Source organism: Typopeltis vanoorti, chromosome 5 (assembly GCF_054136105.1).
Source record: "Typopeltis vanoorti isolate ZY-2024b chromosome 5, IOZ_Tvanoo_1.0, whole genome shotgun sequence".
NCBI lineage: Eukaryota > Metazoa > Arthropoda > Arachnida > Uropygi > Thelyphonidae > Typopeltis > Typopeltis vanoorti.
Window position 1 is genome coordinate 54,978,147 of NC_143553.1, and position 19,032 is coordinate 54,997,178.

The window sequence follows — 19,032 nt, forward strand, 5'->3', positions numbered from 1 at the left end:
CTCACCAACCCTATGTCCATTCCCATATGCTGCAATTTACTGATTAGAATTCCATGTGGGATCCTGTCAAAGGCCTTAGCAAGGTCCAGCAGAATCACTGTAAACCCATTACCCTTATCCAGTTCAGCCGTCACTGTGTTATAATACGTGAGCATGTTACTGAGGCATGACCTACCCTTCACAAAACCATGCTGTCCCCGATACAGTATCCCATTTTCTTCTATCCGATCTTGTATTTTCCTCTTGACTATTTTCTCTAAGACCTAGATAATGATTCCTGTTATGCTGATTGGCCGGTAATTTTCAACAGCAGCCTTGGAACCACCTTTGTGCAGTGGAACTATTTTCCCCTCTTTCCACCCCCTTGGGACTGACCCAGTCCTGAGGCTCAAATTAAACATAATGGTCAAGGGCACTGACAATTCTTTGGCCGCTTCACGTACGACACGAGCTGGTATACCATCCAATCCCACAGATGTATTGACATTGAGGTTCTGTAATAGACTAGTTACCTCTACCTCATTCATCACAATTCCAGTATAAGCTGTTGGTTCCTCCATTTCCGCAAAGCCACCACCTGGATGATATACTCTTGCAAAGTGCTCGCTCAGTAATTCCACAACATCGACTGATTCAGTTACCTCCCTACCCTCAGCATTTTTTAAGATCATTCTACCATGAGCATTTTTCCTTTTACTTGCAACATATTGAAAAAACTGTTTGGGATTCTCTTTAGCCTGCATGGCCAATTTCCTTTCGTAATCTGCTTTTGCTTTTCTTACCACCCTTGTTACCATCCTGGCCTGAGCTTTATACTGTTCATGCACCTGATGGTCACCTTTCTCCTTAAATTCCCTCCACAATTGTTTCTTTTTTTGCAGCTCAAGCTTAATAGTGTTATTCATCCATTTAACCCCTACCTGATTTATTATTCGGACTCTTGGTATACAGTCAACCATTGCCTCCTGCAAACAGTTCTTAACCACCTCCCATGCACCATCAACATCCAGCCTTTGCAGTTTTACATGCCATGGCATTGAGCCAAGCACACACCTAAGCTTGTCATACTTACCAGCCCGGTAATTCCACATATACCCTGTCTTAATTGTAAATTCGACTCCTTTAGCCACCTCCCAAGTCATGACCTTATGGTCACTCTCACCAATTGGTGGCAACATGGTCATGTTCGTTACAGCTACATTCTCAGTTGCAATTACTAGGTCCAGCACTCTCTGCCCCCTGGTATTTTCCAATACATGTTGCCGTAGATAGTTGTCCCTTAATAACTGCATAAAATCCAATTCCTTCCTCCCATGTGCCCTCTCCTCTTTCCAGTCAATGTTACCATAATTGAAATCACCCATAATAATTACCCTCCTTCCATTCATTTCTTCTATTTGCTTATGCATACTATTCCCACCATCCACTCCATCACCTGGTCTATAGCAGCACCCAATTGTATATTTTGTTCTGCTAGATTGTATCTCACACCAAACAGCCTCAAATGTGCTTTTTTCCCCATCCTGCAGTTCAACTTCTATACTCCTTGGCTGAAGCTCATCAGCTATCATCAATAACACTCCTCCCCCCTTTTTATTCACCCTGTCACTCCTGAACACGCTATACCCATCGCATTCAATCCCACTAGCTTTATCATCTTCTGTCAGCCATGTTTCACTAATACCGACAACCTGTGGCCTGGAAGTGCCAACCATGGCCAAAAACTCTTCCTTCTTGTTCCTAATACTCCTGGCATTAGTGTACATGAATCGCAGAAGCCCATTTGTCCCATCCCTACTTTGATTCCTTATACTAATTATCCCATTCTGATTTGTTGTCCGTCGTACTCGCCCGGGCATAATATACTCATTCATACACTTAACTGCCCCCCTAAAGTCTGCATATACTCATTCATGTGAAAGTGACCATGAGGTGATTACTTGGGTGGTTGCCAGCAGTGCAAGGACCCCTGTGAAAAAAGGGTATATGTGGAACTACAAGGGGGGTGATTATGAAGAGCTCAGGAGACAGCTTGCAGGTGTAGCATGGAATGAGGAGTTAGCTGGAAAAGAGATCAATGCAGCTTGGGGGATTTTCAAAAAATATTTAGTGGATGCAATGTCTAAATGTATACCACGGGTGAGAAGGTTAAATAAGTTAGGTGTGAGATGGATGAATAAAGAGATTAAGCATGCAATACAGAGAAAAAGGGCATTGTGGAGGCAGCATAAGAGAAGTGGAAGTAACCAATTTCATGAGTTCTACAAAGACCAGGCAAGGAGAGTGACTTGGTTGGTGAGAGTAGCTAAAGAGAGGTATGAACAGCAGTTAGCTATTGAAGCTAAAAAGAATCCTAGGGAGTTCTTTCGATATGTAGCCAGCAAAAGAAAGAATGATTATGGAAGGATGACATTGATTGGAGGAAATGGTATAAAGACAGCTGTTGCAGAATGTGTGGTGGAGATACTTAATGAGCAGTTCATAAAGATCTTTCAATCTTGTGAATGTGACTTCATGGAGAGGTTAAGAGCAGTTGATGATGGGGAGGAGAGACTGACTGTAAGTGAGCAAGAGGTGTTTGGGGAGTTGAGTAAACTAGATGTAAATAAGGCTGTGGGACTTGATAATATATCATCACGTATTCTGAAGGAATGTGCCAGAGAGTTGACACCTGCCTTGACATATTTTTTTAATACGAGTCTTGCACTTGGTCAAGTCCCTAAAGAGTGGAAGGAGGGCAAGATTGTGCCACTTCATAAAGGAGGTGATCGAACTCAAGCATCAAACTATAGGCCTATCTGTGTGTCGGGTGTTGTGGTTAAGTTGTTGGAGAAGCTTGTGAGAGCTAGAATCCAGAGTTGGGTTGACAACAATGGTATAATCTTTGATGGACAGCATGGATTTGCTAAAGGGAGGTCGTGTTTTAGTAATCTACTTACTTATTACAATAAAGTGACTGCTTCCTTGGACAGAGGAGAAGGATACACAGTAATATACTTGGATTTCGCAAAAGCTTTTGATAGAGTGCCTCATGATAAGTTGACAGTCAAACTAGAGCAGATGGGGTTGGATATTAGATTAGTGCATTGGATTGGAGACTGGCTATCTGATAGGTATCAACAAGTTGTGTATGGGGGTGCAATATCCAGGAAAAGGAAAGTCACTAGTGGAGTGCCTCAGGGATCTGTTTTAGGGCCATTACTATTTAACTTGTATATTAATGATATTGGCGAAGATTTGGATGGAGATATTCAGTTGTTTGCAGATGATGCAAAGTTGGGAAGAACCATAAAGAGTAGTGAAGATGTTGTGGCCTTGCAAGAAGACTTGAATAAATTGAGTGATTGGGCAAGCAAATGGGGGTGTGAGTTCAATGTTGCAAAATGTAAGGTTTTAAAAGTTGGAAAACAAAGATGGGATGCAGAATTTATGCTTGGTAAGAATATATTGTTGGAAGTAGAGGAAATAAGAGATCTGGGAGTGATAGTGGATAAGGATCTAAAATTTAGGGGTCACATCGCCAAAATTGTGAAGACAACACAAAGACTTCTGGGAATGATGAGGAGGACACTGACGTGTAGAAGTAGGGAGATTCTTGTTCCATTGTATAAGGCTTTGATTAGGCCACACATGGACTATTGTGCCCAGATTTGGTCACCTGGTTTTCAGAAGGATGAGGAGATGTTGGAAAGGGTCCAAAGGCGACTGACTAAGGTAGTTTCTGACCTCTGGAATGTCGAGTATGAGGAAAGATTGAAAAGATGTAATTTGCAGAGACTAGTGGAGAGAAGGAAGAGGGGAGATATGATAGAGACCTACAAGTTGGTAAGGGGTTGCTATAGGATCAATGGTGGAGAAGTTCTACAGCGAATAGTGGGAGATCAGGGGAGAACCAGAGGTCATCCCTGGAAACTGTATAAAGAGGGTGTGAGTAGGGGAGTGAGAGGCAGGTTTTTTTCGTGCAGAGTTGTGAATGATTGGAATGCCTTGCCTGAGAGTGTGGTGTCTGCAAGGAGTTTGAATGTGTTTAAGACCCGGTATGATGAGATGTGTGTGAGATAAAAGGACCTCCTAGATGAGTCTTTGACTCCATGAGGTCTTGTTTAATAATAATAATAATAATAATAATATCTACTCCCCCCCTCTTAATAAATCTAGTTTCCCTGAGTCTGTACATCCACTTCCACATCATTCATCAACACTCTTTCAAGTCTCCGTACACCAACTCCATTCAAATGTAACCCATCCATCTTATATAAGTCCTTTCGCCCATCGAACTCATTCCACACATCCACAAATTCCACACCAAATTCCATTTATAAATACTTCATTAAAAATAGTAAAGTGATTTCTGGCATATAAGTGAGATAATTTTCCATGTTTAGTTCCCAGTACATAAAAATCATTGTTTTGCAGTTACCATAGCCAAAAGATTTCTTGAGTCACCTCTAGTCCTATCAACATCTGCTATTTGCAGTCTTACATTGTCACCTTCCCGTGCAGGAGGAAATCTTTTGTTATATCTCTGTCATTTTATTGGTTTGCAATCCCATATGTACTTTGCCATTTTTCTTATGTTTTTATTTCTTTATTAAATCTTTCTAATGATTTTTTTGTTTGATCTCTTGTTCATAATTTTTCTTATTAATTTCTTCAGTCTTACTTTGTCCTTCTTTATCTTTCCTCAACATGTTCATCACTAATCAAAATATTCTGCATGAACATTTTCACCATCAGCAAGTCATTCTTCAACATCATCATAGTCTCCATCATGTTCTCTGTCAGATCCATTTATTAGCTTCTCTGATTCTTCTTCTTCTGTTCTGAAAAATTGTGAAGCTTCTTAAAGTAAATTTGAAGTTTTTAAACCTACTTTCACTGGATGGCTGAAATGCAGTTCATGGGGGATTGCATTTTATTCCTTCACAACACACTCAATTTGTCATATAAACCATTTCTCCATTTTGTTGTGAAACTGATTTCAAGTTAAGTTAAGTTTTCAGTATGTTTTCTGAATTTTGATTAACATTATTATTACGGGTATCTCTATGGAGTCAGTAGACTCATCGCGGGAGACCAACTATAAAAACAATATCTATCATACTCTTCTTGATTCATTCACAGACAAAGAACTTGCAACTGAGTCAGGCAATGCATTCCACTATTCATCACCCTCCAGGTGAAAAATCTAGTTCTCACACCCTTGTTAACCCACTTTTCCTTAATTTCCAGGGATATTTCCCCTGCATCAATCTTATAAAAACCATTTAGTAATTGAGTAATTACCAAACATAATTAGTAATTACCACAAATTTTTCAGTTTTGACCATTCCGGCTTCTGCACAAACAGCTACAAGCATATCCAGGGTCTGCTGGAGGTCATCTGTGGAAGAGCTAAGCAGAACTAGGTCATCTGTAAAATGTTTCTATCATATTCTCTCTTCTCTGCCTATCAACCAACCTCTGCAATCTATCAATGTAGGGATCATTTTGTACATCACTCACCTCTGAACCCTCTCCACAATCTCCTCATCTCCAAGGAATCCAGGTGACCAGTGGAAATATTAACGCCTTATAAAGGGGAATAATAACCTCTTTTTCTCTGGATGTTAGTGTGTTCTTCAATAACCAAGTAATCTTATGTGCAATATTGGACACCTTAGCAATGTGCCCTCTGAACTTCATCCTTATCCACTAACACTCCCAAATCCCTAGCCTCATCAATCTCTTGGAGTATCATTCCATCGATGTAGTACACAGCTGGTAATCTTTTAATCCCAAAATGCATAACTTTCCACTTTTCCACATTAAACTGACATCCATTACCTTTTGTCCATTTTTCCAGCTTATTTAAATCATCTTGCAAACTCCCAACATCAACTTGATTTTTATTGCACTACCCAACTTTGCAACATCAGCAAACAACTGAATATCTCCCTTCAAGCCATTTCCTATATCATTTATGTAGATATTAAACAGTAACGGCCCAAGCACAGATCCTGAGGCACACCACTGGTCACCTGCCTCATCCTGGACTCTGCTCCTCCATACACCACTTTCTGGTATCTATCTCTCCATGAGCCATTCTCTTATCCATGACCAGTTTAGTATCCATCCCCATCTGCTGTAATTTGCACAACAGTATTCCATGGGGTATCCTGTCAAAAGCCTTAGCAAACTCCAGGAGTATCACTGTGTAGCTGTTTCCTTTGTCCAACTTTGTTAGGGCAGGATCGACCTTTAACAAAACCATGTTGGCCCATATAGAATATCATCTTCCTTGAATTCTGTCTTTAACCAACTTTTCCAATACTTTTACCACTACTCCCGAGATGGTGATTGGTCTGTAATTAACTACTGCAGTCTTATAGCCACCTTTATACAAAGGAACCACTTTGCCTTCCTTCCACTCCCTAGGGACCATACCAGAGTTCAAACTTCAGTTAAATAACCAAGTAAGAGACGTTGACAATTCCTTTGCACATTCACGCAACACCTAAGCTGATATTCCATCTAAACCTACAGCTGTGTTTGCATTTAAATTCTGCAATATACTAAGTACCTCTGATTTATTAACTTCAATTCTCACATTAGTTATTGCTACAGGTATAAAGATATCCTCACTTGGGTGAGACCTTTGAAAAGTGATCATTCAGTAACTCTACTATTACATCTGAATTGGTCACCTCAATGCCATCGGCACCCACTAAGGTTATCTTTCCAAAGTCATTCTTCCTTTTACTTTCCACATAGCAGAAGAATTCTTTGGAATTACCCTTGATCTCCTTGCTAAGGTCTTCTCATAATCTGATTTAGCTTTTCTTATGCTGGTAACCTTCTTAGCTTGAGCCTTATACTGCTCATGGGTGTACTAATGATTGCCTTTCTCCTTGTAAATTCTCCATAACATTTTCTTTTTTTGTAGATCAAGTCTGATGCTACTACTACTACTCATCCATCTAACGCTTACCTTGTTTGTCTTCCTACCCATGGGAACGCATTCTGATATTGCCTTCCTGAGATACCCACTGATTATATCCATGCATTGCTAACATCTGTCCCCTGCAATATGTTCTGCCATGGGATGGCTGTAAGCTCATTCTGAAACATGTTATAATTACCTACCTGTAGTTCCGTATATACCCCCTTCTTAAGAGAGAAATCCACGAATTTTGCAACCTCCCAAGTCAATACCACATGATCACCTCTCACCAATTTTAGGTAACTTGAACACCTTACTTATGCGTATGTCCTCTGAACCAATGACCAGGTCCATCACTCTCACACGAGTCCCTTCAGTTATGTGCTATTTCAAGTAATTATCTCTTAGAAGATGTATGAATTCCATTTCCTTTTTTTGCCACGTGATATTTCCTCCTTCCAAATGATCATCATAATTAAAATCCCCCATAATAATTACTAACCCTGCACTCATTGCACTAATTTGCTGATGCATGAATTCAGTATCACCCCGTGGCCTATAGCAGCAACCAACTGTATATTTGGTTGCGTTGGTCACTATTTCACAGCAGACTGCCTCAAATGAACTGTCATTCACACATCTGACATCTTGATATACTATGTTCTACACATGTTCTACTGATTCTTGACTTTCATTGAAATGTTTTCCATGGACATACTTTAATTCCAGCCACATAACACAAACTTCTCCAATAATTCAGTTTGAAAACTCATGCTCATTGTCACTCTGAATAAGACTTGTAGTTCCAAATGTGGTAGATATATCTAAAAGTTTATAGGCAACTTCTTCAGCTGTTTTCATTTTTAATGACAGAAACTGTATAAATTCGGTCAAACGATCTTGATAAACAAGAATAAATCTGAAACCTCAATCTTTTTGGGATTGCATGTCGATTAAGTCAACTTGGCATTGACCATTTGTTTCATTAAAAATCATTGGTCTAATTACGAATCCTTTTTTAGAAACATTTAATTTTATGGCAAGCTTCACATAAATTTAAATAAAGCATAATGGTATCTATTGTCATGTTTTTGTATTATTAATTTCACATGACTAACCTCTACCTGAAAGTAACTATTTAATATTGGGGAATATACATAATGACTAGTGATTTTGATAAATTCACAAATATTAACCATATTTCAATGAAAGTCTGGCTATGGGAAATGTACCCAAGGAATGGAAGGAAAGTAAGATAGTAAGGAAGTGCTATTGCATAAAGGGCGGTAGCAGATTGGATGTGTCTAACTATAGGCCAGTTTGTATTTCATCAGTAGTTATAAAGATCTTGGAGAAATTAGTGAGGGACCATATACAGCATTGGGCAGATGAAGGTAATGTTATGTGTGAGAGTCAACATGGATTTGTTAAGGGGCACTCTTGCTTTAGTAATATGATTGCCTTTTATAATAAAGTAATGAGCAGTTGATGAGAGAAAGGCATATACTGCCATTTTTTTGGATTTTGCAAAGGCATTTGACAGTGTGCCACATGATAAGCTGATATTTAAGTTGCCTTGCACGGGTTTAGATGTCAGGTTAGTCAACTGATTCAGGGTTGACTGTCTAATAGGTATCAGAGTTGTGTATGGTGGGGAAGTATCAAGGAGGCAGAAGGTTACAAGTGGGGTCCCACAGGGTTTCAGTACTGGGATCTGTATTGTTTAACCTTTATATCAATGACATTGTCAATGGACGGTTAGTGGATTGGATTGGTAACTAGATTTGTGTTATATGTGCAGTAGTATGAGGGAATAGAAAGTTTACAGGTGGAGTTCCACAGGGTTCATATGGGGAGCATTACTGTGCAATCTTTATGTTAATGATCTTGTCACAGGACAGGACACCTGTCCTGTGACAATAATTAATACTCTGACAACTGAATACCTCCCTGTCACAGGACAGGGAGGTATTCAGTTGTTTGCAAATGATGCGAAGCTTGGGAGGATTAGTAATTAGTAATAATACTGATGTTTTGGCTCTTGAAGAAGATTAGAATTGGCTGGAAAGGTGGGCAAATGAATGGAAATATCCATTTAATGCAACTAAATGTAAGGTTTTGAAATTTGAGATCCACAGATATGAAGCTTCATACTCACTTGGAGTTATATTGGAAGAAGAGGAGGAATTATTATTATTATGTGACACCTCCAGGGAGTCCAAAGACTCATCGAGGGAGGGCACTGAACTCTACAGCTCTCTGTCTCCCCACTCGATCCACAAACTACCACCATTATCTACACCAATGCCATCAGCTACCCACCACCACTAGTATTTTCACAGACAACCACAAACATCCATGCCCATGGCAGGATTCAAACCCGCAGCCTTTTGGCTGGAGAGCGGATACACTAACCGCTTGGCCAGAAGCAAGGAATAACTTGGGATGATTATAGATATAAATGTGAAGTTCGGAGGACGTAATGCAAAGAGTGTGAAGAGATGTCAGCAAATTACTGCAATATTGAAGAGGACATTAACCATAAGATACATGGGTAGTTTTACAATTCTATAAATATTTGATCAGAACACATCTGGATTTCTGTGCTCAGATCTGGTCACTGGGATTTGAAAGGGATGAAACAACCTTGGAGAAGGCACAAATATTAATATCAAAAATGATATCACAATTGTACAATGTGGTATATGAGGATAGAGAGCATGAGAATTTGGTGGACAGAAGACAAAAGTGGATAAGTTGAGACATTAAACTATTGAAAGGTTTTTATCAAATTATCACTGGGGAGATTTTTTGTAAGGTTGAACAAGGGGAAGGAACAAGAACAAAGACCTATCAGGAGTGGAATGCAATTACTACCCATAGAATGGGTATGAATCACATTTTACCATACTATTCCATTTCATGGAAAAGGAATGTAGAAGTGTGAATAGTGGATATGTTTTAGGAGTGGTACGATAAACTTTGTTGACTAGTTGGACTTCCTGCAGTGTGTCATGTGACCCCATGGAGGTCAAGAAAATAATAATAATATATCAGAACTCAACAAGCTGTATAAATTTAGAACATTGGGAAAAGGAATATGACATTGAGAGAGGAGTTAGGCATGGAGATCCTGTATCACCCTAATTGTTTTCTGCTAAAGGGAAAAAATCTGAATCATTTACATTTTGCAGATGACATTGTTCTGTTAGCAAAATGCTAAATGAATTTGACATAGAAAACAAGGAAAAAGGTTTATAGATTAGCATAATAAAACAAAAGTGATGATAAATTCAGATCAAATGGAACTAAAATTACCAGAGAATCCTATTATAATTATAGAGGACTATTTCCATTGGACAGTTATTCAGTTTTAATGAAAAATACAATGATGAAATAAAGCATTGTATCCGTTAGAGACTGTCAGTTAGGAGATTTGGCTGTTATGCTTAAAAAGAAGGCTATTTAATGTGTGTTTGAATCATTGCCTACATCTCATTGTAGAAATGAGATGTGGGAAAAGCAGACAGGTAGCATGGCCCAAAGGGTCTTGATGAGAAGAATGTTCTACATAACAGAAAGTGACAGAATTAGAAATAATTGTATTAGAGAGATGACTGGAGTAAAGGATACTGTGAAGTATTGTAAAGCATGATAAATCGAGATGTGCTGGCCATATTAGCAGATTGACAGATAAAAAGATGGACAAAATTAAGCACTTATGGATACAAAGAGAAGCAAGGATTGCTGAGATGGAAGGATAATTACAGAGGTTTTTGACATGAAATGGCAGACATTGTCTAAAGAAAGAACCCCTTAGGTCTCCCCTTTAAGGGGAACAGTTAGTGAAAGCCTTAAAATGATCTAATTTAAGCATGAATTATTTCTCTTCAAGTTTTGGTAACTGTCCTTTGGTGGAGCTACAGAAGCACGATGTAAAATGAGTATACAGTCACCATTGCTGACATACTATTTTAATATCCACTTGTTTCATTATTTATATGATCAGTAATATGAATTTTCTGGCCTGGTTGGTTGAGTGGTTAGCTACCTCTACAACTTATTGGCCATCTGAAGTGGCTAGAAATGTTCCACGTATGGTCTCTAGAGTAGTTTTTGGATTGTGTAAAAAATAAATAAATAAACCTTAGGCTCTCTGCTACTAATGTACAACCAGTTTAAGCCTTTCATGTGGAGGAATTACACACGCACACACAAAAAAATAAAAATAAATAAATAGTAAAGTGAAATATTTAATGCCCATTAAAAAAAAGTTAGGATAGATAAATTACCAACACATCAGGAAAAGATAATGAACACTAATCTATGTTTCATTTTATTTTAAAAGCAAGAACTTGAAATAAATGATAGACTGCTCTTCTATGTGTAAGATTCATATGTACATGGAGTATTTACAAATATTTTTCTATTAGTGATCTTCACTAACATAACATTATTAGGCTGGCCATCCTTAAAATAGTAGTAGTAATTTTAATATCTTTTTATTTTCAGAATGCAGTAAAGTGAAATGCCACCCCTTAATTTCTCAGTCTTAAATTTTATCTCAGCTTTTGATTCATGTAATTTCTAATTGAAGTTAAAGTATATTATTATATCCTTTGGTGTCTTAAATTTGATAGTTAGAGGATATCAATTCTCTTCTTGATTCTTGTAATTTTAAAATCAGATTATTGTTATTATTACATGAGAACTAAGGACTCACTGTAGGAGGGCACTCAACACAGCATAACCCACTCTCTACATTGCTTAATCCACCACCTACACTCCAGTAGGTGGTGGATTAAGTAGATAGTACTACTCCACAAGCATTGTTCTAGGACAAAGGTTTCAAATCATAGACCAGTATATATACCATATTTTCCGGTGTATAAGACACACCCAAGAAATTAAATACAATTTTCTGGAAAAAAACTAAACTTTACCTAAACCAAAACAATGCTCACAGGCTACTTTGGCTGAATGTGTACGAATCATTTTTGTTGAAATGGCAATGCCATTTTGCCGATTTTCTTGCACCCATTTCAAAACTTCGGTCTCTAGTTCTGGCCACTTCACAATTTTTCCACGTTCCGCGCACTTTTCATTACACAAATTGTACAAAATCTCCTTCTGACCATGGCAAGTTCTAATAATTTTTTCTGTAGGCAGAGGTCCAAAATGTCTTTCAGCTTCCCTATTCCCATGTTCTTCCGCATATTTTACAACCTGCAATTTGTAACTTGAAGTATATGAATGTCAACTGTTTTTTTCCATCACTAAAATCTACGGGGAAATATCAAACTGAACATAAAATATCTCAACACATCAACTCAATACTGATAAACATCAGTAACTGATTACTCGGATAAGATATGAAACTTGAATAGGGACTCCCCGTTCTTAGCCAATGACACACTAGAAGTCACGTGAAGGTCATGCATCAATTTGATTGCACCATTAACCACCTACAAAGATCTTGGAACATAAAAGGGAGTGCGTATGACTTTGAAAAGAGGAAACAATCTTTACCTTCATTATATAAGACGCACCCCATTTTTAAGGTAAAAAAGTGCGTCTTATACACTGGAAAATACAGTAACTGCATTTGTAGTCAAGATGTTGGAGAGATTGGTTAGCAATATAATACAAGAATGGATTGAGGGACATAGTATACTTTATGATGTATACTTGCACACATCACACACTGTACTTCCATCTAACAACACTTTCTCCAATGCACTCACTTCAAAGCCATTCAAATACAACCCGTCACACCTGTATAATTCCATTCTTCCCACAAACTGTACTCCCTTGTCCTCACTCAGCTCTACTACCATACCATGATGATTTTGGCTCTCCATCTCAATTCATTGTCATACCTCGGCAACACACTGACAACCTTTCCCACAACACTGTTATCTTTTGCTTTTCTCAATAACCTTCTGATATTCACCCTCACATGCTCCTTATGTCCAATTAGATCATTTGTCCCCACAACCACCAATAATTCTCTTGCTCATTTCTTCCTCATGACTGAATTATCCTACTATGGAATCTCCATACACTGCTATCCTGGAATCATCACCTCTTTTACTCTTTTTTCTTTTGCACACTTTCATTAGTTTCCACTATACTTCTAATATTATGCCATATATTTCTCATTTCATTTTTAATAACTGCTTCATCAAATTTGCATTCTGACAATTTCACTCTCTATGACTCCTGCGGTCTCACTACCTCTCGTTCTGTCATGCCTTACTTCCATTTCCTCATTCATGCATTTCCTTACTTCCATTTCACTCCCTTATCACTAACTTCCACTTCTACATTCTTTAACTCCTTCAGTTTCACTAGCTTTAATTTCATTTCTGCCATCTTTTATCTTTTCAGCATGTTACGCGTTCATTGCCTCGTGCTCTAATAATGTTCCTATGAATCCATACTTTCATCTCCCGTTTGTTCGTTCGTTCATTCATTCTCTCTCTCTCTCTCCCTCCCTCCCTCTCCACAAACACATCTCTTACACTTTTGCCTTGCATACATATTACTCATGACATTGAATCATTTTTGAAAAATGTTATTAATGCCACTTGATTTTTGCAGCACTCACCAAGTTGCACCAGTCGACACCTGCTTGGTTGACCTCATGAGTACCGCCATTGCATTCTATTTAAAGAAAGCAATTTCAACTAATAAATCACACAGACACTTCCTTATCATAAATAAATAAGACAACACTAAAATTCGTGAAATATTATCAATTATTACTTAAAATAGCACTTATCTTTTCCAGAGCTCTTTACCAACGCTACACACCTTACAACCCTCTAGTAGCCAAGATACCAGTCAAATTTCAATTTATACTGCTGTAAAAATCTCTCATAATGATAATTTTTTATTTTGCATTTACCAAGCTCGACTGCCTGAACATCTCCTACTCTTCACACTCTGTGCTCCCTGGGTTATAGCAACATCCCACTAAATATCTTGTCCTGCCCACCTCCACCTCACAGCACATACTCTCAAAACCATCACTGCCACCCAATTCCTCTCAGAGGTCATAACTTATCATAAACAATACTCCACCCCTAATTCTCAGCACCACAAATTTATCTCCTTTTTTTTTTCTGGATAACTCCTTGCATTAGTATAAAGAAACGCTGCATTGTCAGTATTCTTAGCATTATTCCTTCCAGACTCTATTGGATTCTGCATGACACCATGTGTTCTCCCATGTGACTATTCCCACAAGAAGCCCCCCCCTTTCCTGCTACTATCCACCCTGATAATTCCACTTTCTTTGCACCAGCATTCTTACTTGTGTTGAGGACAACATTGCCCACATCCTTTCTTCATTCAAACACAAACCATCTGTCTTGAAATGCACTCCAGGCATCCACATAATCCAAGCCTTTCTTTCTTTCAACATATTCTGGCTATCATACCATTCATCATTGACACTATTCTCCTCAGCTCTGCATTATCATACCTGGGTAGCACACCATCTTCACTTTCTTAGTCTACTGCCATTCAATATCAAGCATGAACCTCAAATTTTTGCCACCCAATTCACACCACCCCTCAAGTCATTTTGACTTATCATCACAATCATCTCATTTCATCTCATCTCATCCACTCTTTCACCTCACTTAATTGCCATAGTAATACTGTCTATCATTCCTCCAAGCAAACACTCCTCTAGCATTCTATCTTGCACACCTCTTACCACTGTTTTCTTCCTTGCTCACTTGCATCTCTCTCTCTCTCTCGTCACTTTCTCTCCTTGTTCTCCCACTTACCTGTCTTCCAATCATCTCCATCCCTGGTTCCTGCACTCTCTCTCTTTCTCATTTCCTCTCTTCACCTGGTTCTCCTCTTCTCTCCCCCTTCTATCAATCCCATAACTCTCTCTCTCATTCACTTCACACCCATTGTTTCCAGTCTCCTAATCTCTTCTTTCACTCTTCTTAACACATTCCTCATATGTTGCACTTCTTTTTTTCAGTGCATCTCTCTCTCTCTCTCTCTCTCTAAGCAACCTACTCTTGCTTGACATTCATCTTCACCATCAACACTATTTCCCAAAACTTTTCTCCCTTATTTTTTGTCTTCCTTACCCTCAATCACACTACTTGTCTTTCTCTCTCTCTCTTGGTTGGCATTCATTTATTTTCTATGTCCATTATGCTAATATTTCATATCTACAAGTTCTTCCCATTTCCTACATTTTGATTTAATTTTAATCATGAAGATATTTCACATACAAACTTTTTGTTTACTTAAGTTTGAGTAAAATAAAGATGAACATACAAATGTAAGTTTTGATCAACATTAAGCAAAAGTTATTCTTTAGTCATAACATATGTCAGTTATTTTAACTCTCATAGTTTTATTTATTTTTTTTACCTAGAACTTTGCTGAATATTAACTAAATTTGTTTCACATGTAATGTTGAATATATTCATTTGTTTTAGAAGAAGCAAGATAATAATTTGAATGGAGATGAACTACATGACTGGGAAGAAAGTGAAGAAAATTTCCTTGTATGTATTTATAATGTTTCTCCTGATCAACCTTATGCCATTCTTAGAGCTCCTATTACAAGTACAGCACAGGACATTCTTGCACAGGTAAATTTTCAAAAAATTTCCTTGTATGAACATGATCTATATTCATATAGAGCATTGGAGAACTTTTTTTATGGCTTTTAAACTGATGTTTTATTAGTCCCCAAAAAAACTGCCCTATATATATATATAGGGCAGTTTTTTGGGAACTAATAAAAGTTTTTTTAAGTCCATTCTTTTTTTTTTTCTGTGAAAAAAAAATTATATACAGTAATCCTGTATATAATACAGTAATCTTACCAAATCCCCTTGAATGGGTTAGTGTCAATTGACTTGTAACACAGCACTATTTAACTGTGCTTCAGTTAATCAACCCTTCTATTATCTGACTAGCTGATTGGTTTTTTAATGTGGTTGGATAATTGAAGGGTTACTGTATTTTATTGAAATCATGTCTTATATCTTTTATATAAGATATGATTTCTTATCTTATATATCTTTTACATCATATCTTAATTATCTTTTACATCATTACCCGTTATGAAAAGAACCTCCATAGCTCATTTGGTATAGAAGAGGCCCTTTGGTTGGAAAGACATGGGCTCAATTCCCGTCCTTGACATGAGCAGCCTTTATCTGGTCTCTTTCATCTAAAGGTGAGTTAGCCAGTCTCATATGGAAGTAGAGAGTTTTTCCCACCTGGAAACTTGGGTTTTTTTGTCCCTCAGAACAGGCAAACTGGCCCTGTGAATACACATGGATTTACAGCCATGAATGCCTATGACCCAGTTTTGGCCTGATTCATCAGCTGTATGGTAATGAATCAGGAAAATACTTTGTGACAAAAACACTTACCTTCAAAGTTATCAAGAGTCAGACATGACTGAAGGGTTAAATCAATCAATCAATCAAATCATTATGAAAAATAAAGGCAGTGGAGTAATAGTGATTATTGAATTTTCACAAAAATTTTGAAATCATCGAATAAAAATATTCAGCTGTTAGCTGATGTTGCAAAGTTAATAAGAGTAATAGAATGTGATGGCAATGTCTCATCCCTTTGTGAAAATTAAATGGGCTGGTGGCTTGTTGTTTATTTATTTCAGAGTTTTGTATTTAAGAATGAAGAAGTTGAATGCTATGTACCATATTAGGGAAATGTGTTTCAAATATTGCTGCCATGATAAAGAGGGAATGCTGGTAATTAGAGACAGAGGTAGTAGTCCTAATGCAGTACTCTTTATTAATTAGTAAAAATACATTTACGGAGTAAATGTATTTGTTATTACACAGTTAGACATACATTTTCCAATGTGACCCATCCCCCCATATGTATTATTAAACTAAAACAAAAATTTTACAAAACAGTATATGCCCTTGCTACATGTAATTAACATCAAATATGATTGTATTAACATTTAATAAAAGAGGGGGGAAAAAACTCAAATAATACAAAAAATTATTTTGTTTAATGTGACAGGTATGAGTTCATTTATGTTTTATAGTTAGATTTGAACACTTATACAAAATAAAGTGTTTTAAAGGTGCAAAATCTGTGAGATTAACTCTAATATTTCTATTCTCTTTCATTTAAAAAAAAAAAATGCTGGTTGTAACCTCAGTTTTAAAAACACTGTTCTAATGTATAAGGCTTTAATTAGACCACATGAGGCTGTTTGAGCAAAAGTTATCTCATTTACATAGTGATGAGGAAAATCTGGAGAGGATTCAGAGAAAAGTAACTAGCACACACACAGATTCTAGAATCATCTTATGAGAAGAGGTTGGTAGCATGGAAATTGCTGAATTTGGTGGATAAGGGATATAACAGGGACATTTAATGAAGAATTTACCTATTAACATGGATAGGATTGTTTACAGATCATCTACATAACCTGGGAACTCTACTCTACTCTACAGACCAAATATGGATTTTTTTTTTTTTTTCCATACTGCTTCAAATCCATTAAGCAAGGCAGGGTGGAGGTGATCTCATATCAGGCAATGAATTTGTAGTAATGCTTCATGGTATAAGCAACACCAAGAGAGGAGAAAAAAATACATGTATTAAACTTATTACTATTTCACTGGCTTACTACCCAGCATTGTCAGAGAACAATTATATCTGTGACAGGCACATGGCACTAAACTAAGTAATTATGGAAAACAATTCAAATTATAACTGAACTAATTTCCTTACATGGTGCCCTTTATGGGCCAGAGAACCATAAAATTAATATGGAGCAGTTAGGCTATCAGGTTTCAAAATGACAGTATCCTGTATCTTTGGTAAATTAATGCAAATACACTTGTTGAGGTAGGAAAAGTGTTTCATAGCTGATGCTGATTCTAAAAATAGTCTCTCAAACCTATAACAGCTTCATTGTTATATGGATGTTTTCCTTCATCTAATCCAATGTGAAGCAACATCCAGAGTACAGTCTGCCATACAGATGATTGTGGATGTAACTTTTGTGTTCTTCAAGGTGGATGTTAACTGATCTGCTATTTTGTCCAAAGTAGGCTAAACTGCAGGCAAAAGGAATTTCATACACCTCAGAATGTTCAAGAGGAATACAACAGATCTTTAGAATGGATGAAGGTAACTAGCTGAATGAAAGGTATGCAAGTGGCATGGAGACACATATTTGCAGAGAACTTTGGCTTTTTTTTTTTTTTTTTTTTTTTTCCTGATGTACTCTTAACATATGAGATGGGAACGGTTTTGCTGTGTACCAGTTTTTGGAAATAATGACTAGCATGGAACATGATATCTATGGGCTTGCACCCACAATGGCTAATAACATTCTAATGAAATCCAAACCTCCCAAAAAAATAACATTCCATATAAAGATATATCAGCACTTAAAAAGTTACATAGGAATAAACAAATTATTGTAGTAAAAGCAGATAAAGGAAACTCAACTGTTTATTATAAACCAAGAAGATTACAACAAAAAAATGAAAGAATCTTCTTAAGGACTCCTCTACTTATCAGATTATTGATTGGGATCTTACAAAATCACCCCCCCCTTCCTCCAAAAAAATACATCAGTGATTTATAAAAAAGCCAGTGATTGGGTGGTTTAACATATGGAGGGGGGGGGGTCCCTAAAATTCAAAAACCTAATACTTCCTCCTTCATCCAATAGTGAATCCCTTTCATCTGTTAAAAACTTCTTGCACTTTAAGACATTAATAGAAAAAAATCTACCCGTCACAAATTCTGACATCAGAGGTAGCATAAGAGAAGTGGAAATAACCAATTTCATGAGTTCTACAAAGACCAAGCAAGGAGGGTGACTTGGTTGGTGAGATTAGCTAAAGAGAGGTATGAACAGCAGTTAGTAAATGAAGCCAAAAAGAATTCTAGAGAGTTCTTTCGATATGTAGCCAGCAAAAGAAAGAATGATTCTGAAAGGTTGACATTGATTGGAGAAAATGATATAAAGACAGCTGTTGCAGAACGTGTGGTGGAGATACTTAATGAGCAGTTCATAAAGATATTTCAATCTTGTGAATATGACTTGATTGAGAGCAGTT

The 19,032-nt window shown here is 37.2% G+C and overlaps 1 protein-coding gene across 1 annotated transcript in view; it reads left to right on the plus strand.

The window, feature by feature from the left end:
- Nucleotides 1-19,032, plus strand: part of LOC150106422 (uncharacterized) — a 766,385-nt gene that overhangs the window by 686,986 nt on the left and 60,367 nt on the right. Inside the window, exon 46 of the mRNA XM_090392993.1 lies at nt 15,397-15,552. Within this exon, the coding sequence (XP_090249119.1) occupies nt 15,397-15,552 (156 nt within the window). The remainder of the gene's footprint in view (nt 1-15,396; nt 15,553-19,032) is intronic.